Source organism: Podarcis muralis, chromosome 4 (genome assembly GCF_964188315.1).
Source record: "Podarcis muralis chromosome 4, rPodMur119.hap1.1, whole genome shotgun sequence".
NCBI lineage: Eukaryota > Metazoa > Chordata > Lepidosauria > Squamata > Lacertidae > Podarcis > Podarcis muralis.
In genome coordinates, this window is record NC_135658.1 from 84,733,278 (window position 1) to 84,754,104 (window position 20,827).

Consider the following 20,827-nt stretch of genomic DNA (forward strand, 5'->3'; position numbering starts at 1 on the left):
ACTATCTCGCTTCTGTTTTCAGTGTGCGATGAGTGTTTTGTGAATAAACCTGACACACTGAGAGGGGGAGCCACCCCTGTCTTTGTCATTTCCAGTTGATGATGTCAGACACCAGGAATCCTGTTCAGGTGATGAAGTGGAGAACTCCAAAACAAAAGGGGAAGGGTCTGCTGAACACACCCCAGAAGCACTGCCACCGGGTGACTCCATAGAAGAGTCAGAGTAGCCAGAAACTCCCTTTCTCTACTGCAGTCAGAAACTAACTGAGCTCCTTAAAGCAAAGCAGCAGCTTCAAGTACTGGAAGGGCTCACAATTAGGAGGCAACTGTGTTGACCCTATGTAGGGCTGAGGCTCAGTTCGTTCCTTGATGAAGCAACATGGGAGCTATGTGTTCTGTGCGGGGTAGAGCACATCATGAAACCTTCTCTAACTAGTCTTGCCTCATCCGGTGTCCCACTTCAGTCAACTCCAGAGTATGACAGATGAGTCTAAAGATGGTAACAAAAAAAATCACTTCTTCCTCAACATACGACTTGCAAACATGCCTTAGTGAATTTTATTCCATATCTCTAGCCATGGTTTATGAAGTCACCCAGTTCATCCTACACACTCTACCCAATACAGTGGTACCTTGGTTCTCAAATGCCAAAAACCTGGAAATAAGTGTTCTGGTTTCGAACTTTTTTTGGAAGCTGAATGTCCGATGTGGTTGTTGGCTATTGTTTCCGGGGCGCCGGTACCAATCAGAAGCTGTGCCTTGGTTTTTGAACATTTTGGAAGTCAAAACGAACTTCCAGAATTGATTAAGTTTGGCGCTTTTGTTGTTGCTATTTATTTTGCGTTTTTGAGGCTTTTTTCGGTTAATTTGTTATTGTGACTGTGTGGAGCCCAGTTCAGCTACTGATTGAATGTGTGACTGTGGAAATGGATAAAAGCCCCCTATCCAAACACTGACTATCTGTGCAGGTAAGAAAAAAATAATTTTAAACAGCTACAATACTGTCTTATTTATTTTATAGTACAGTACATTAATTATTGCTTTCATTTTATGGATCAATGGTCTTGTTAGATAGTAAAATTCATGTTAAATTGCTGCTTTAGGAGTTGTTTTTAAAAGTCTGGAACAAATTAATCCATTTTGCATTACTTTCTATGGGAAAGCGTGCCTTGGTTTTGGAACGGACTTCTGGAACGGATTAAGTTTGAGAACCAATGTACCACTGTATTAAAATATGTGCCCTATGTTACTTCGCTCCACCATATTACTCATGTTAAACCATCAGAGAGTTCCGTTGTTAATTGTGAAATTAGGACTGACGTGTAAAGAGGTGTCTAGGATTGTTCTAGCCCCTTACGCAGTACCTTTTCCCTTGGAAATTTTCTTAATTCTTGTGAATATAATTTTTGGGAATTTTTAAAGAATTTAACATAAAATGTATATTTGAATCAGTAACACAATAGATTCCAGTAGCTCAAATGTCAATTAGAGCTAGTCCTACTGACAGCCATTCTCTTGGACAAAGGTTCATAGAATGTGAAACCTATCTGATGTGTCTGGTGGCAATAGTTTCTGGACTGGAGAAGCAGGTTGTCCCCCTCTACTTTTCCAGGTTCCCAGCCCTTTCACTTTCTCCTATACAACTCAGCTAAGAACCACCTGCATAGCCCTGAGCTGGGTCTGTCATGCCAGGCTAGAATATCAGGAACTGGCAAGTTGCCAGATGTTGCTTTTTCAAGGCAATCTCCTGCTCATGGGCGTAAAACAATAAAAATACTTAACTAACCAATCACGTTGGTTCTGCCCCCCTGGCTATGCCCACATGCTCCTGCTGTAACGTTCAAGTGTAAAAACAGTGATATAACTTTAAAAATGAAAAACATTAAAAATGCTACCTTTCCCCTTACCTTTGATTATTCTTTGAAGCATTGTACCATACTTGACAAATAAAAGGCTGTGTGGCCTTGATAAATAAAAATAATTCTAAATGAAAGTACTGCTGTACTCCCGACCCCTGCAGAAACGCTACCAAATCTACTTCTGTACTATGGAGACAGGAATTTGGCAGTATGTAGCTGGAATATTTAAAAAATTGTGGGTGAAATCTGGAAGAGCGCTTATGGACTTGGAACAGAATGAGGTGGCGGCCTTTTAAATAAGTAGAGCCTGAGCCATTATGGATTGAAGCCGGCAACTGGCCTTGTTCCTGGAGTGTTTTAAGGAGCCAGCACAGATGCTAGAGCTCTCTAGCAACATGCATCACTTACGGTAAAGAGCTTCCTCGCGAAGCCGCCCTTTGAAGCTACATCGGGGGGAAAGTACTCACAACGCAAAGGTGATCGGAATACAACTTGTCCTTAAAAAAAACCGCAAATGCTTTAAAAGTAATAAATCTTATTTATAGGACGTGCAAATCGTATTTATACACACACATCCGCACCGTCGCCCATTGGTTGGGAGTTATATGTATTGCACTTCAGGAAAAGGACCGGCAGGCACAGCGCTCTGCCAAGGGCATCCCTTCTACAGCCGCCCGCCGCCATCCACTGTGGAATGACCTGGTGACACTCAGTACCGCGCTAGAGAAAGCCAGAGAATAAACGCCGCTCTGGGATGCGATTTCCGCTCCCTGCCAGCCACGCCCCCTCCTCCCAGGCCGAGCCAATAAGGGGGCCGGGGCCAGGGTGGTGCAGGAGAGCAAGCCGGGCAGGTAACGCGAGGACCAATCAGGAACCTCGCCCGGGCCACGCAGGTTGGGGAGGCGGCTGGGAACTTCGCTCCTTGTGGGGCGAGGAGGGAGCAGCCGGGCCACGCCCCTCCGGCGGCGCCCGCGCCAATCAGCTCAAGCGAACCCGCCTCCGCTTCGCTCTCTTCACCCCCGACCGCCCACCCTCTCCCGCGTGCCAGTGTTTGGGGGCTGGCGCGAGCGGGCGCCGTTGGTGTGTGTGTGCGCGCGTCGCCCGGAGGGAGGGGCCGCCTGACAGGAGCGGCGCCGCCGCGAGCCAAGACCAGCTGCGACACTGACTGGCCGGCCGGCAGCTCGCTCGCTCGCGCGGCGTTGTTCAGGGGATGGTGGGGGCGGCGGCGGCGGCGACGGGACGCCGCCTGAGGAGCCTCCAGGCAGCGCCCTGAGAGGGCCGGGGATTCCGCCAGGGCCGCCGGGAGGAGCGAGGGCCATGGCAACGATGCCCTTCCAGCCGGCGCTGGGGCCCCCGGAGACTCGCAAGTTCACGCGGGCGCTCAGCAAGCCCGGCACGGCCGCCGAGTTGCGGCAGAGCGTCTCGGAGGTGGTGCGAGGCTCCGTCCTTGTGGTGAGTTGACGGCGACGCGGCTGGGGAACGCGCACACCTGACAGGGGTATCCACTTCGCGCCCACTTCTTGCCCCGCCATTACTTCTCGCATGGGGGAGTGGGGGGTGGCGTCGTTGAACCTGGCGCCCTGTTCCCTCCTCCCTTTTCCCTCCACCCTCGGATGGACCTGGCCGAGATGGACACACCTCCTGGGGCACTTCATCCTCCTCGCCATCTCCCCACCTGGCCTGACAACACCCCCCCCCCATCCTCCGTCTCCTCTCGGAAGCCTCACTCGCTCCGCATCCCTCCCCCCCCCCGTGGGGGTATCCTCCTCTTCCAAGTCAGGGCGTATCCAGGGGCCGGATCCTGGCCTCGTTTCCTCGGGAAGGAAACCCTTTCCCTAAAAAAAAAAAGGGGGGGGACTGTGCTTCCCTTCCAGGGAAGCGTGCGTGAGAGCGCAGCCCAAGGCAGAAGAAGCAAAAAGAGGAGAGGGCGCCTTGGGGAGATTTCTCTCTTTCTCTCTCTCTCTCTCTCCCCTCTTGCCTCTGTTTTCTCTCCTAATCCGCATGTCGGAATTTGCATGGCTCAGCTTAACCTAATCAGCTGGGGGGAAAGGAGCGCTTGGGTGGGTGGAGAGAAGGGGGACACAGCCTGCTTCCGGCCGGCCTTTCCTCCTTTCGTTTTCCATTCCAACCTGCGTATATAATACTTAGACCCCATTTCCCGTCGCTCAAACCCTTCTGTTTCCGTTCCTTGCATCGGGATGCTGAGCGCACAGGAACGGGAAGGAGAGGGTGGTCCTTTCTAGCTGCGGCGTCTGTCTCCAGACGTGCGCTTCTCCCTCTCTCTCACCCCCCCCCCTTTCTTTCTCTCCCTGTGAAAACTTCCGTCCATTCACATTGAGTCCCGCCCTTGCTTCCTTCCCCGCGATATCTATGAATGAATGAGTGGCTGGAAAACTTTGGAGGGGGATTTCATATTGCCTGCCCGCACACGAATAAAGGCTGGGAAACATTTCTGGGTAATTCGCAGGTTTGTTCAGTCCCACCCCACATCAGATCACAAAACCCAACATTCAAAGTTGTGGCTGTACATTCATACACTGATATCAGGGTGAATGTTTGATTTAATGTTTAAATAGTTTTACCCATCCCCAGTTATGTTTGAAAGTCTGGACTGCATTCTTGTTACTGCCACTGTCCTCAGTTCTATGATTTTTTTGTGATTGCTGTCTCTTGGTGTCTTATTTGGAATGGCAAGTGGAGCACATTCATTGTGTTTCTATTTGTGTTTAGTTTGGCAGCTTAATTGTTGCTTCCCTGCCTACTTTTACACTGGGTATAATACTGTAGCTATATGGTAAGCTAAACTGAAGATTCACAGCAAGGATAGAATTTATTTCAAGCAAAATATGTGTTATGGAATCTTTCATAATCTACACAGAATAGAATTTATATTTTGGAAGCCTTTATTCTAATTCCTACTGTATTATTGTTGCAAGGTTTTAGTGTGATGATATTACTATTCTAAGACATTTGCTATTAATAACTTGGTATAGTCATTCACAATTAATTGTCTTAAGAATTTGATGCTGCTATCTAATTCTGTTTCTACCTTTTGACAGGACTGGCACTTAAACATATTTTTAGTATCCTAGAATTTTTCATATAGTTATTGGCCATGGATGTTTATTAATTTACAAGAACAAAGTTTATTAATTTACAAGAACAAAGTGCTGTACAGTAAAACAAAAGTTAGACCAGTCTTGCCTGCAAATAGGTAAAAAAAGGGAGAAAGGGAGCTTTAGCATTTCATTCAGTGATGTACGGTATATTCACTTTGCTAAGGCACTTGAATTTGTGATGAGGACTGGTATGTATCACATGACTATCCTGCTGATAGGGGAAACTTTTTGTGCACATTAATTGTCATAATCATGTTACTTTTATTGTCACAAGCAGAAATGCCATTGCATTACCATAATTAGAAGATTGTTGTAGCTGGCAAAGTATCAGAGTCTAAAAACCTGTTCACTATACATCTGCAATGTGCTGTGGAAAACATGGCCACCATGAGCTGGACATATGTCAAGAAATGTTTTTAAATTCTTGCTGTCAGCATTGTTGACTACTTCATTCTCAGTGACTTGAAGGTTCTTCTGACATACTAACTTGCACTCCAGTTTATCAGAAATAAAATGTGATTAAACAAAGAAACATAGAGGTACGAAAATGTACAGCCTTTAAAAACTGCTGAAGCTAGATTCTATCTGGTTACAAGCTGTTCCATTACCACATAACTCTTAGCTGTTAAAGGCTGAACCATAAATAGTGTACTGGTCAGGTTTTAAAGGAATTGCTTTACTATGCAATGCAATATGACAGACCACTGCTTCACAGATCTCTTAGCTGTCTTTTTACCTTCTCTCCCCTCTATGTAAATTTCATTGTATATTTTTCAGTTGTACTGTCAAAACTCTGTATAGTGCATTTTCTTTACTATGTGAGGTATTCCTCCCTCTGTGCTATTCTATATATTTCTTAGAGTTAATGTTGCTTAATATGTTGGAAATACTATGGACATGTTGACAAATAATACCACAAGTAGTTAATATGTTCTAAAATCTTGCTGTTCTGGGCTTGAGTTCTTCTGTTTATTGTATATTACTGGCTACCATAGTGAAATTGTTTCTCAGCAGAGGTACTAGTCAACTTGGATCTGGGAAATATGCTCTGTGTTAGAAAATACTCTTTTTTTTCATGCTGGTGCCCACCTAAGCTAGTTGAAGCCTGGTGAAAAAATTAAATCACTGTCACTCAATCTGGTTCTACTAAAGTCGTCAGTCTGCTTTTTTGGAAACATTCAAATCATTTATTTCAAATCTGTTTTTGATCTTCCTTGGATATAGTGCTATCATCTGGATCCTTGTTATCATCTTTTGTCTCTCATGTTTGTACATATTTGTTCTGCTTGGTCAGTTGGCAAAGTATTGCCTACTGAAGAATAATTGGTTCCCCTGATTTTGATTGCAATACTGGTAGTATCTTCTTGTCTGTCATCCTCAAGGTCCTTGAAAAATGAATCTCTTCCTCATCAAGGCCCTTAAGAAGAATCTTAACAGTGCATAGGTTCAGAAATAACAAACAATTAACAGACACATGAGAGCTGGCACAAACCTCTGGCCTGCACAACTATATCCCCCTATATATTGGAGGGGGGAGATTTATAGTTTCTGCCATCATTAGGAACAAACAGTAGTTTGTTGCTTCTTACAAACACTGTAAACAGTGGTTTCTGCAGACCAGATTTTTTTTATTTTTTTTACAATCCAGGATATCAAATCTAGATCTCATCCTGAGTCATGGTTTGTTATACCTGAACTGCATCAGTGAATTTAGTGAATTCCTTTATTAGACCACTTTGAAGCTTTGGGGGTGTGGTGATGCTTCATTCCAGGGTTTCCTAACCTAACAGCATTGTATCACCAGGTGCTCAGTGGGGCCTTGGGGAAACCTGAATCTCTATGCTGAGAGCCCTGGAAGTGTTTTCTTGCAATTAGGTCATACATATATGATAATGAGCACTATATTAGTGAGGGAAAGCTCTTTGCTTTCAGTTACGATTTGTTCTGGTCTCTTATCCTTTCACTAACATTATTTTAATTATTGATTCATACTAATACTCCCTCTCACCTCTATCTTCCAAAACTGCTCCTATTACACTACTACTACTACTACTACCACCACCACCACCACCACTGCTACTAAATGTAGATTCCATTCTTGCTCCTGAAGGGCCCAGGGCAGCAAACAACAGAGTAGTTAAACAATACAATTAAAAGTTATCAGAAAATTAGGGGGGGGGGAATTAAAGTCATAAACCCTCACATCAATTGATGTGAGTCACTCATGTTTTCTTTATCTAGCATTGGGCAACCTCCAGCGCACTGGCCTAATTGGGCCCAGTAAGTTCCCTGTTTGCTGCTTTTGCTAAACGGTGCTCACGGGCCCCATACCTGTGGCAAAGCAACATTTGCAGGCATTGTCAATCAATCCTGTTCCTTAGCAAGTACCAACAATCAGCAGATTGTCAGTGCTTACAAAACCCTTACCTGCAGTGGTGGAGGAAGGCTCTCGGGCACCTGGGGCAGCGTGCCCAGGGGCAGGGCGAACCGCCCATAGGGGCCGGGCGCAGCGCTCATAGGGATGGGTGCACAGCGGGGAGGAAGCAGGTGGACAGCACAGAACCTGCAGGCACCGAGACGTGTGGCTCGTGAACGCTGCAGGCCCCACAGTGACAAGTGCCGCCCGCCATTTTGTTACCCCCGTCAGAGTGACACCTGGAGCGGACCACACTCTCCGTATCCCCCCTCCGTACATCCCTGCTTGCCTGACAGCCTGTCTTCAAAGTCCATATGCTTATATTAACCAATAATAACTGCATGTGAAAAAACTTTGTGAACTGGTAGAGGCATTCATTATGGAACTATAGTGATTCCATAGTTTTAAAGGGACTTGCTTTTTAAACATTCAGTCATTCTAAACCCTGAAAGTTCTTTGTTGTGAAGATAAGATGATTTATCCTATCAATATGACATTTGACATGGGAATTTGCTTTCATTAGTAGTGTAATTTGAGCAAATTGCAGAAAAATTCTATAAAAATTGTTGAGTTACAGCAGTTTTAGAAAGTTTGCTTTTTAAAACTACAGGTGCTTCAATTGTTAAGTGTTTTTCTTGTCATCAAATACATCATATATGTGTTTAAATTTTCATTTTTGTCTTTTAGATTATATAATATAATCAGAGATATTGTGGAAGTCTGCCCTTCAGTGGAAATGCATTGTGTATTTCTAAAACTATCAAGTTTCTAAGACCCCATTTTAAATGGGAAACAATGTGTGTCAGGAATTCTGTGGGTGCAAAGAAGTGAAGGAAGTCCTGGCAAATGCAGCACATGCCTGATTTGGCAGATGGAGTTGCCAGGGTAGAGCTGCATCCTAGCTGCCATCAAATCAAGCAGAAGGTGGGGATAGTGGTATCTAGAGATGTGAATGCCTGAAAAAAGAGGGGGGAAATGAAGGACTCCCCCAATTTTCCTATCCTTCCCCATTTGTTTTTGAAAAGCAGTGGCCCACCAGATGCTTAGACAAAACTTGCATCGGAAGGTACCTAGCACTGAGTTCAACCATTGGTTTGTCTAAGTAAGTATTGTCTACACTGACAGGTAGTGGTTTCCAGGATTTCAGACAGGGTTATCTTCTGCCCCTACCTGAAAATGCCAGGGATTGAACCTGGGACTTTCTGTATGCAAAACTGACTTTTTACCGATAGCTAGAAGCTTGGCCGGATCTGATCAACCCCAGAGACTGTTGGCTTGCCACTTTGGCTATAAAAAGTAAACACGTACTTCAGTCTGTCATAATGATCACTTAGAACTTTGTCTCCTTTTGCTCACACTTACCCTTGGTCTTTCAACCCAATCCTTTTATCCTCTTGTTTGGAGTTTTTGGGGCATCGCTTGCTGAAATTTGTGGTATGTCAAATTTTAACATATGCTTTGAAATGCTAAACCATTAATTCTGACAATCAACCTCTGGCAAAGTTTATTTTAAGTTGAGCACAATCTTTAACCAAAAGTTAAACCAGCAGAATACCTAATCATAATTAAAGCATTCTCCTTGTAGATATGCTCTGCTTGAAAAATCTAAATATTTAATAATATTAAAATAGAACCATCCTCTGAGAGAGCATAGTCCTGTGCAGTTTAATTCATAAATATTGAGTTCACCACCTCTTATTTCTTTTGTGTATCACTAAATAATAATTTGCCCCACTGCCTGTTTGCCTCCAGTCTTGTGTCCTTTTCTTCATCCTTGGTCTATCATCTTTATTCTCTCTCCTTTGTATATAGGTGGAATCTAGACACTTATAAAAAACATTGTGAAAAATGCTATTTTTTAATGTTTTGAAAAACTTAGTGAATTTGCCATAACTCATCATTGCCCTCTAGTGTCCCATTTGTATAATTCATTTTACAGCACACTTAAAACGTTTTATTTGCAGCTGTATAGCTGAGTCCTTAGTATGACTTTTTACTAATGCCTTTCTCTAACTCAAATGAAATAATGTTGGGGAAGCAGGGGAGAGTCATTATTTCCCTCACCTGGAAATACGAAGATTGGAACGGTAAAGCCTAAGATATGAGGATACAATATGTGGGATCAGAGAACATGTTTATTGCTTATTAGAACAACTTGTCTCTTAAATGAAAGACACCCATTCTAGGGGAAGTATGTAGCTTCAAAAGTTCAAATTATAAGACATATATTTAAAATTATTGTTTTTGTTGTTTAAGTGCACACTTAAAATATGCTTTGAGAGCCAGAGCCATGATAGACCCTAATCTATTTGTGTTCATACATATTTTTTTTCTTTTGAATTCCAGAGGATTATTCTGTAATCTAGGAGCGGCAGGATAAAATGCCATTATAATCCTGGGGCTGTCAGTTTGGTTCATGAGATTTATCACTAGCTACTTTACCTCAGTGAATCTCCTGTGAATACTCTTTGAATTTTTGCAGCCCATGTGCAGTGATGAGAATTTAACAAAATGGAACTATTTGAACATATATTTCATTCAAAAATTGTTTTAGTTTATGGACATATCTAAGATCCTTCTCTTAATCAGACTCCTGATTCAATTCTATGGCTCAGGCCAGACAATACAAAAAATGATTTGGTGCTATGGGAATTAACCTTATGCTCACATGTGCCTTCCCTTGCTTCAATAAATTGCTTTGTGGTTTGATCAGACCACAGTTTCCTATGCCTAGAGAGGTTTGCCATGTGCCAACCTATTGTCGTTTTGGCACCAAGCAGAGACTGAGCTTTTTAGATACGGTTTTAATCCTGCTGTTTTATGCTGTTCTTATGTTTTATACTTTTTGGGGTGCACTTTTTGTAATTTGTCCCAGGAATACAATTGAATGGCAATATAAATAGACTTATTGCTTGTTTGTGCTTGCCCTATAAACCACAATTGGAATCAGCTCCTTGTATGTGGATTGAGTAGATAAACTCTAACTTTTCTGTAGTGTTAACTTGTAAAATGTTACAAAACTAAGAATTAGTCAGCAAAATTGTTGGATTATTTATACACACACACACACACACACACACACACTTTAACCTAATCCTTATAGAGAGCACCCATCGCTGGAATATATGAACTGATAGCATGGCTAAGTGAGAGTTGAAGTTAGGCTTGAAATTTTTGGATTAAGTCCCTCATCAGATTTTATTTGAAAATTCTACTAGAGCTATGTCTGTTTTTCAGCCACTGCAGGGGTATTCTGCTTCAAGTCCTTTACCTGTAGATTCACTAAGCATTTTTTCAGTTTACCTTGGTGCCCACTTAATTGGTAAAATTTGATGAGGAATTCTGCATTCCTTATTCCAGTAGAAACTTGTTGAACATTTTCTTTCAGAAGTTGTTTGGTTTTACCTACAGTTTAATGCCTTTCGGCAAGATCAGCAGCAGAAAAAATTGAGAGAGCATGCCTGTAAATTTGAATTCCACCCTACTGACTTAAACTAGTTACACATCGTTTGTTTTGTCATTAGTTGAGGATTAATTAGAGCTCATGAAAATTCACAGAATGCTGAGTAGGAATTTGAGCTTTAAGAAGCATGTGTTTCTCTCCTTCCCTCAGATCTTTTGGTGGTAAAAAGGTCCTCCTCTCACTCACCAAATGATCCTTAGAGGAGAAGGCACTGCGTCCTCGGAGACCCATTGGCCACTCTAGCCCCCTTCTCCCAGTCCAAGACTTGGAACGGAAGCTAGTGATGGGCTGCTTATTTCCTTTAATCTTCCAGTCCTGGTTGGTTGAGGGCTAGTGCCTGCCCAGTAGTTAACAGGAATTACTGTCAACTTGAGAGCAGTGTCCAGGCTTGTATGTCCAGGCTTCACAGAGTAGTATATTTAGAGTTACCGGTAAATGTATTCAGTGGTATCTATCCTTGATACATCTATGTTGCCATCTAACCCTAGAACATAGATTGGTTGTAATAGACAAAAATATATGGCTGCTTTCATCGACACATTGCAATTTACCAAGCCCCTAAAATAACTTTTATCTAAATTGAAAATATGCTTTATATGAATAATGTACCTCTTCTCATGAGAAGACTCCCTGGAAAAGACCCTGATGTTGGGAAAGATGGAGGGCACAAGGAGAAGGGGACGGCAGAGGATGAGATGGTTGGACAGTGTTCTCAAAGCTACTAACATGAGATTGACCAAACTGCGGGAGGCAGTGGCAGACAGGAGTGCCTGGCATGCTCTGGTCCATAGGGTCACGAAGAGTCGGACACGACTAAACAACAGCAACCTCTTTACTATTACAGTGGTGCCTCGCAAGACGAAATTAATTTGTTCCGCGAGTTTTGTCGTCTTGCGATTTTTTTCGTCTTGCGAAGCACGGTGTCGGAAAAGTTTTGGAAAAGCTTCAAAAATCACCAAAGTCTTCAAAAACCTCAAAAAAGGCTACCACACCGCGTGCTATGAGTTGCTCCTCGAAGTCAAGTCGCAACTGTATTAACGGTGTTAAGAAAAAGGAAACAAACTTGCAAGACGTTTCCGTCTTGCGAAGCAAGCCCATAGGGAAAATCGTCTTGCGAAGCAGCTCAAAAAACAAAAAACCCTTTCGTCTTGCGAGTTTTCCGTCTTGCGAGGCATTCGTCTTGCGAGGTACCACTGTAGGTCATTTTAATTAACCTCAGGATTTCCCCAACCATTGAAATTTGGGGCAACAGTGTACTTTATAATGAGAGAAAAGGAACAATATTCTTAAATCAAAGATTTATAATTAATTTGCACTTGAACATTTTAGTAGCTGAAGCATTGAAGATTTATTTTGTATTGTGTGAATTCACTTCCACATTCCTGACCAATACAGCTTGTTGATTTTTAAAATACTGTATTTTTAATATAGTGTTGAGAAAATGCCCCACTGGACTGAGCAACAGTGAATTCACTGTAATGTTTTGAAGTAACATGCATAGAATAGTACTGCACATGACTTTAAATGTATGTACTCCAACCACTAGATGGAGTAATATGAAAGCATTTTAAATAAGATGCATCATACTTCAAAAAACTATATTTGAAGACAAATTGTATTCTTTTGGGTTTTATATGAAATATTTGTTTATCACCAGTGAGAAACATATTTTTCAAGTCATAGCTGTAACATTTTTAAGCTTGTGGATAATAAACCAAAATATTTCTAGTAGTATTCAAATCAAGAAGCTGCTTGTTGTTGTTTAGTCGTGTCCGACTCTTCATGACCCCATGGCCAGAGCACGCCAGGCACTCCTGTCTTCAACTGCCTCCTGCAGTTTGGTCAAACTCATGCTGGTAGCTTCGAGAACACTATCCAACCATCTCGCCCTCCGTCATCCCCTTCTCCTTGTGCCCTCAATCTTTCCCAACATCAGGGTCTTTTCCAGGGAGTCTTGTCATGAGGTGGCCAAAGTATTGGAGCCTCAGCTTCAGGATCTGTCCTTCCAGTGAGCACCCAGGGCCGATTTCCTTAAGAATAGATAGGTTTGATCTTCTTGCAGTCCATGGGACTCTCAAGAGTCTCCTCCAGCATCATAATTCAAAAGCATCAATTCTTCGGCGATCAGCCTTCTTTATGGTCCAGCTCTCACTTCCATACATCACTACTGGGAAAACCATAGCTTTAACTATACGGACCTTTGTCGGCAAGGTGGTGTCTCTGCTTTTTAAGATGCTGTCTAAGTTTGTCATCGCTTTTTCTTGGAATCCAAGAAAGTAAAATCTCTCACTGCCTCCATTTCTTCCCCTTCCTATTTGCCAGGAGGTGATGGGACCAGTGGCCATGATCTTAGTTTTTTTGATGTTGAGCTTCAGACCATATTTTGCGCTCTCTTCTTTCACCCTCATTAAAAGGTTCTTTAAATCCTCCTCACTTTCTGCCATCAAGGTTGTGTCATCTGCATATCTGAGGTTGTTGATATTTCTTCCGGGGATCTTAATTCCGGCTTGGGATTCATCCAGCCCAGCCTTTTGTATGATGAATTCTGCATATAAGTTAAATAAGCAGGGAGACAATATACAGCCTTGTCATACTCCTTTCCCAATTTTGAACCAATCAGTTCTTCCATATCCAGTTCTAACTGTAGCTTCTTGCCCACACCGAGATTTCTCAGGAGACAGATGAGGTGATCAGGCACTCTCATTTCTTTAAGAAGTTGCCATAGTTTGCTGTGGTCAACACAATCAAATGCTTTTGTGTAGTCAATGAAGCAGAAGTAGATGTTTTTCTGGAACTCTCTAGCTTTCTCCATAATCCAGCGCATGTTTACAATTTGGTCTCTGGTTCCTCTGCCCCTTCGAAATCCAGCTTGCACTTCTGGGAGTTCTCGGTCCACATACTGCTTAAGCCTGCCTTGTAGAATTTTAAGCATAACCTTTCTAGCATGTGAAATGAGTGCAATTGTGAGGTAGTTGGAGCATTCTTTGGCACTGCCCTTCTTTGGGATTGTGATGAAGACTGATCTTCTGTAATCCTCTGGCCACTGCTGAGTTTTCCAAACTTGTTGGCATATTGCGTGTAGCACCTTAACAGCATCATCTTTTAAAATTTTAAATAGTTCAGCTGGAATATTATCACTTCCACTGGCCTTGTTATTAGCAGTGCTTTCTAAGGCCCATTTGACTTCACTCTCCAGGATGTCTGGCTCAATGTCAGCAACCACACTTACCTTTGCTTTAAAATAAACTCTCTAACAGCATAGCTTATACACTACAGAAGAAAAATGCTTATCCTTGATCTTATGTACTCCTTGATCTTATGTACAAACAAATTAAGATCAACTGAGTATAAGCAGTTGTCTCTAGTGCTTACTCTAAAGGCTGGAAAAAATATTTCCAATTTCTAGGCTCTTATCAAGCATTGTAAGAAGAAACGCCTGCTTGGAGTGGCTGTAATAATTAATAGACAGAGAAGGGAATACAAACTGATGTTCTGGGTAGGGTTGCACTTGCTCTGAACGAACAGGTTTGTTGTTTGGGAGTGCTGCAGGCTCCATCTCTCTCACTTGAGGCTCAAGTAGCCTCAGAGGCTAGGAGTGCCTTTGATCAGCTATGGCTGGTATGCCAACTACAGTCATACCTCGGGATAAATACGGTTCAGGTTGAGCGCTTTCGGGTTGCGCTCTGCGGCGACCCGGCAGTAACGGAGTGCGTTATTTCCAGGTTTCACCGCTTGCGCATGCGCAGACGGTCAAAATGACGTCACACCCATGTGTGGAAGCAGCGAAACGCGACCCGCGCACGTGCAGACACGCTGTCGCGTCTTACGTTGTGTTCAGGATGCGAACGGGGCTCGAGAACGGATCCCGTTCGCATCACAAGGTACCACTGTATAGCTGTTCTTGGACAGGGATAGCTTGACCACAGTGATTTATCTATCTATGTATTGGTAACCTCTAATAGAGACTCCCCCATCACAAAAGCTCAATTATTAAGCAGGAATGTGAGGAATTCGGCAGTCCTTAAGGCATTTGGGCCCAAGTTGTCATGGGTATTGTAAATTAATACAAGAAACTTGAACTTTGCCATGTAGGTAAAAAGATAAAGTCTAAGGACTGGACAGTTAAGTCCTGTCGAAGGCAACTATGGGGTGCGGAACTCATCTCACTTCAGGCTGAGGGAGCCACTGTTTGTCCACAGACAGTTTTCCAAGTCATGTGGCCAGCATGACTAGGCTGCTTCTAGGGCAACGGGACACTGTGACGAGTGCCAGAGCACACAGAAACGCCGCTTACCTTCCTGCTGCAGCAATACCTATTTATCTACTTGCACTGGTATGCTTCCGAACTGCTAGGTTGACAGGGGCTGGGACAGAGCAACAGGAGCTCACCCCATTGTGTGGATTTGAACTGCTGACCTTCTGATTAGCAAGTTCAAGAGGCTCAGTGGTTTAGACCACAGTGCCACCTGTTCCCCTTACTTTGCCAAGTAACACAGGCACAGCCAGTGCAAACCTTTAGGCACCAGAGTTATGTGCTGGTGGTAGTCTGTCCACTGGCATGGGGGGGGCCCATTGCCCTAGGTGCTCAACAGAGAGGGGCAACTGAACCCCGCAGAGATCCTCGGTGTGCAGCTGGGTGAGTGCGGAGAGTGAAGAGCGCCGCCTGTGCCTCACGCCTGCCCACGGTCTTCACCGTCTATTTAACCCAGCCTTCATTCCCGATGAGCAGTTGGTCTGCAGCTGGCAACTCCACTCCTGGGTCTAACCTGACCCGGGGGTGGAGAGAGGAGAGTCAGTGGCAGTGTTGCTACCCCTCTCGGCTGGGTGACACCGAGTGAGGATGCTTCCAAGCAGCATTCTTGCAGCTGGGCTGGGTGCAGTGGCCTCCCAGCACATCATTAATGGGTAGAAGTCAATAGCCCTTTCACCAATTTTAATGCATATGCTAACAAATTTTAAAAGGCTCCCTCAAAGACAAAACAAAGAAACTGGGGACAGGAAGCTAGAAAATGATACTGCATGAGCCAGGTTCCAAAAAATAAGCACAGATGCAACATACATGAATATAAGAAACAGGAAATATCTTTTTCAAAAAAAAAATTTTTTTTATTAAAGATTTTCATAATACAAGCAGAACAAGTGGAATACCGAGTTCTCTCCTAAAGGCAATTCTCAGCCCCACAAGCTACAGAAGGTAGCAGCCCATCCCATCTGTCACCTGGGATCCCTCCTTTTCCTTCCTGCCTCTCATCTGGGGGAACCAACATAACCCTGACTCCAACCTTGGAAACAGAAAAAATATCTGTTTTGATATCAGGGAGGGGAACCTCAGGCCCAGAAGCTGAATGTGGCCCTCCAAACCTCTCTCTGGTCCTCAGAACTCTCCTCAGGACAGTTCTCTTTTCCCAAGGCCATAGCCCTCATCAACCCTTCTTTGTACAGTGGTAACTCCAGTTACGAACTTAATTCATTCTGGAGGTCCGTCCTTAACCCGAAACCGTTCTTAATCTGAGGTGCGCTTTCGCTAATGGGGCCTCCCGCTGCTGGCGTGCGACTTCCGCAATAATATTTTAAATTTAAATTCAGACTTCAATTCTGATATTAAACATATGGGATTGGATTCGGCTAACTGGTCCTGCTAGCAGAAGCCCTCATAATAACGTACGCTAGTGCAATGTTTCTTCCCCGTCCCTCTCCCTGCTACGCCCTGTTGGCTTGCGGGAGTTGGTAGAAGCCTGAGAACAGTGCATGGGAAGAGTAGAGTGAAGATTGCTCCATTAGGCAAGTAGCAATGTGCGCTAACAGAATGTTTGTTTCGGCATGGTGATGAATTCCTCCCATAGGGTGGTATTCAATTAAGTTTTAATTAGAGTAGATCCATTGAACTTAATGGCACTAATGTGGACATGCTCATTTGTATAAATGGGTCTTAGTTGAACACACCTCATAGTCTTGTTTTCTGTATTCACTGTGAGTTACTTTCAAATACAGTTTTATTCAGAAGTGTTAAATATGTTTATTCCATTCTGAGTAGGATTGCAATGCATAGGATTGCAATGCACATTCCTATACTTCAGTGTTTCCCAACCTTTTTTGGGCAAAGGCACACTTGTTTCATGAAAAAAATCTCGAGGCACACCACCATTACAGCCCCGTGACGTCAGCGCGCAGCGTCACACCGGGAGGGACGCACGAAAGTGTAAGTTTCAATTTTTTCCCCTCCCCCTTGCCTTCCTTCTGTGCCAACCGCCAAAAAGCCAAGAAAAAAGCCAAGACTTTAGGGCAGCAGGTCGACACGGAAGAAGCTCCTACCTAAGGACAGGTGCGACGGCCGTGTCCTCTTCTGCCACACTTGGCAGCCCTGCCTCACGGTCGTGACTCCCACCCTGATTTCTCCCCGCAGGTCGAGCGGCACAGGCAGCCCAATGTGTCCAGCCCAGACACAAGCCCCGCTTCCCCACTCTAGATCCTGAATGCGACCAAGTGCTCTGGACTCCCGAGCAGGGTGGGAAAGAGGACTCTCATCTGGTAGCCTCCGGGCTCCTCGCCTGCTCGAGGGATGGCATTGCAGGCAAGCTGCCGGCCGTCGCTATCGCCGCCCCCTCATGCGAGTGGACCTGCCCGGAGTGGTGGGCCGGGGGAGGCTCGCTCTCTGTGGGGATGTGGCCCGCACACGCGGCCCCGCTTCCTCCTGCCCAGGGCTGAGCTCCTTACCCGCAATCTCGGTCTCGTGCACGCGGATCCCACTTATTCTGAAGCTCGTGCCACTAGCCGGGGCTCTCACACCGTGCCAGGGCGAGGCGGCGCGGCCCACTGACGTCATTGTGGCTCGCCGCCGCCCTCGACTTCCCTGTTCCCTCCCCTCCCTCGGGTCGCCGTGGTTACCGAGGACTGCAAGCTGCTCGGGCGAGCGTGGGGCATTAAGTGGGAGAAGGAAAATTAAAATTAAAACTCGCCTGAAGGCCGCCTCTCCGGATACAGTGGTGCCTCGCAAGACGAAATTAATTCGTTCCGCAAGTCTCTTTGTCTTGCGAGTTTTTCGTTTTGCGATGCACGGTTTCCCATAGGAATGCATTGAAAATCAATTAATGCGTTCCTAGGGAAACCGCCTTCAGACCAGGTCCGGGGACAGTCTGTCCCCCGACCTCTTCTGAAGGCTGGGGGGGGGGACAAGGGCTTTTCTTCCCACCCCCAGCATTTTAAAAAACCCCGGGACAGCGGAGGACTTCTCCGCTGTCCGGGGCAATCTTAAAATGCTGGCGGGCGGCATTTTAAAATTGCCCGGGACAGCGGAGGACTTCTCCGCTGTCCGGGGCGATTTAAAAGCCCCTGGGAAGGCAGGCAGGGGGGACAAAGATTTTCGCCCCCCGCCCGCCTTCAGAAGAGGTCCTGGACCTCTTCTGAAGGCCGGCGGGGGTCAAAAGTCTTTGCTCCCCCCTGCCTGCCTTCCTGGGAGAGCGGAGAAAGGCAGTGCGTTTCTCCGCTCTCCCGGGAAGGCAGGCAGGGGTGAAAGTCTTTGCTCCCCCCCGCCTGCCTTCAAAAGCCGTCGGGGACAGCGGAGAAACGCGCTGCCTTTCTCCGCTCTCCCGGGAAGGCAGGCAGGGGGGAGCGAAGACTTTTGCCCCCCGCCGGCCTTCAGAAGAGGTCCTGGACCTCTTCTGAAGGCGGGCGGGGGCGAAAGCCTTTGCTCCCCCCTGCCTGCCTTCCCGGGAGAGCAGAGAAAGGCAGCGCGTTTCTCCGCTGTCCAGGATGGCTTTTGAAGGCAGGCATGGGGGAGCAAGGACTTTCGCCCCCCGCCCACCTTCAGAAGAGGTCCTTGACCTCTTCTGAAGGCGGGCGGGGGCGAAAGCCTTTGCTCCCCCCTGCCTGCCTTCCCGGGAGGGCGGAGAAAGGCAGCGCGTTTCTCCGCTGTCCCGGACGGCTTTTGAAGGCAGGCTTTTGAAAGCCGTCCGGGACAGCGGAGAAACCCAGCACGCCCTTCCCGCTGCCCCCCGACTTGGCTGGAAGGCTGGCGGGGGGAGAAGCCTGCTCCTCCCCATCGCCAGCCCTGCAAACTCGGGGGACAGCGGGAGAGGCGCAGCGCGCCATCCCGCTGTCTCCCGACATGGTTTGGAGGCTGGCGGAGGGCTTCCTCCTCCCCCAGCCCCGCAAGCTCCCAGAGCGATGCCAAAGCTGCGCGCAGCTTCGGCATGGCTCTGGGTCCCGTTCTGGGGGAGGGGGAAGCTCGGGCTTCCCCCGCCCCAGCCCCACGCCTGGTGGTGGGGGAATAATTTTTTTCCCCTTTATTCCCCCTCCCCCCGCCAATTTTTCCCGCGGCACACCAGGCAACGTATCGCGGCACACTAGTGTGCCGCGGAACACCAGTTGGGAAACACTGCTATACTTGTCTACCTTAAGTCACATGGAATTCAGTAGGGCTTATGACCAGAAAATAGAGTTTAGTATATATTTTTTGTTTGTGTGTGTCCCCAGTTAAAATAACAAGGTGTGTCCTCTTTGTTTGGACAAGGGGAAAAACCAAAAACGGCAGAACAAAATCTTATGCTCCCTGGTGGTTTTCTACTCACAGTACAAGCGTGTAATAAAGTGATTTGAAATAGGCTTGCACATTAATATGTGTTAAAGTGTTTCCATAGCAGCAGTAGGTGGGACAATTCTCCTGAATTTTGATTTTTATGAAAGGGATATGGTTCCCTGTCAGTTCCCCCACCCAATGCAGTACTCCCGCACCCTGCAATATTTAGGTCAAGCAAAGAAACGTTGAATTTGAAGCTAAGCATTCTGGGCTAGCCTTTTCTTGCAGCAGATGAGAATTCTTTGTGCCTGACAGTAGAAGCTGCAGCATCATCTTTGCTTTAATAAGATTTGAGGATATTTGACAAATGGAATTGAGGCAATTTCTTTAACAATATTATGTTTCAGTCTATTGTATTAATAGCATTTGAGAGAGCATTCTCTTTGAGAGAGGGTTATATTGTGAGGTGTGGCTCTTGCTGAAACCACAGGATTTTTAGCACTCGGCTAAGCAAGCTTACAATACGGTCACTGATGGTATTTAATCTGAATAGCTACTAGCTGGACTTGGTAAAGAAGACTGTGCTTATGAAGCAAAGGAATTAGTCTCTGAAGAGATCATTTAGCAAGAAATGCAAGCTGAATTGTTTCTGGAATGGGTTGCACTACTAGCGTGATTTTATTTAAAGGCATTCGTACAGTTATTGAGAGAAACTGTTCATATATTTGCAAACATCAAGGAGAAAACAATGCTCTGGAATATGCAGCAAATAGTTTGACAAAAGAAGATTCTGGACTATTGAGCCATTCATTGCTGGTAAATGTTCACTTGTTTCATTAAGATTTTTTTAAACTGACTTAATATGATTATTTTTTTTATATCTGGTGTTTCAGAAATGGTCCAACAACTACTGAACACAATGCTGTTGAGTCTTTATTGGCACTATAAATGCTATTTGGAATGGGATTTTAATACTCTTTATTTTGTGGAAAGCAACATATCTTGCATAGATATGCTTATTCATAATTATAGGAAGCTCTCTGTTTTTGTACAAATGTCCAAATCATACATTTGGATAAACCATGATTGGGGTAGATGGGAAAGTTATTTCTCTTTCCTGTACAATATATGTGGTTTAATGTGGTTGATTGAAAGGATGAACTGAATGCACAGAAGACAAAAATAAGTCATAGCCTCTAAGGCAGGTTTTTATTTCTTATAGCCAGGTGTTTTGTAGGTAAGTGTTGATAACCTAAAGAGGGCTGCTTAGGAAATAGGCATCAGTCATTTACTGATGCTTCTGGGCATAACAGTGCATGAACTAGTACTTGGTGGTGGTGGCTGGTAGGTACCACTCGCCTAACTATACACTGTAAAAGCTCATTTGAATAGTTTTTGGAATTACCTAAGGCTGATTCTTGTTCCTTTGTGTTTAGCACGGCTGTTTTGGGAATAT

At 45.0% G+C, this 20,827-nt stretch overlaps 1 protein-coding gene across 18 annotated transcripts in view; it reads left to right on the top strand.

Moving 5' to 3' along the window:
- DOCK9 (dedicator of cytokinesis 9) overlaps positions 1-20,827 on the top strand; it is a 135,962-nt gene that overhangs the window by 31,879 nt on the left and 83,256 nt on the right. For 11 of the 18 annotated variants that reach the window (XM_028728236.2, XM_028728238.2, XM_077927696.1 and 8 more), the window contains exon 1: positions 20,011-20,187. The exons of 1 other annotated variant lie outside the window; for it this stretch is intronic. In XM_028728236.2, the coding sequence (XP_028584069.2) occupies positions 20,026-20,187 (162 nt within the window). In that variant the 5' untranslated portion in view covers positions 20,011-20,025. Of the gene's footprint in view, positions 1-2,926; positions 3,311-20,010; positions 20,188-20,827 lie in introns of those variants that run through there. 6 more of the 18 variants (XM_077927694.1, XM_077927695.1, XM_077927700.1 and 3 more) reach the window with 3 other exon arrangements.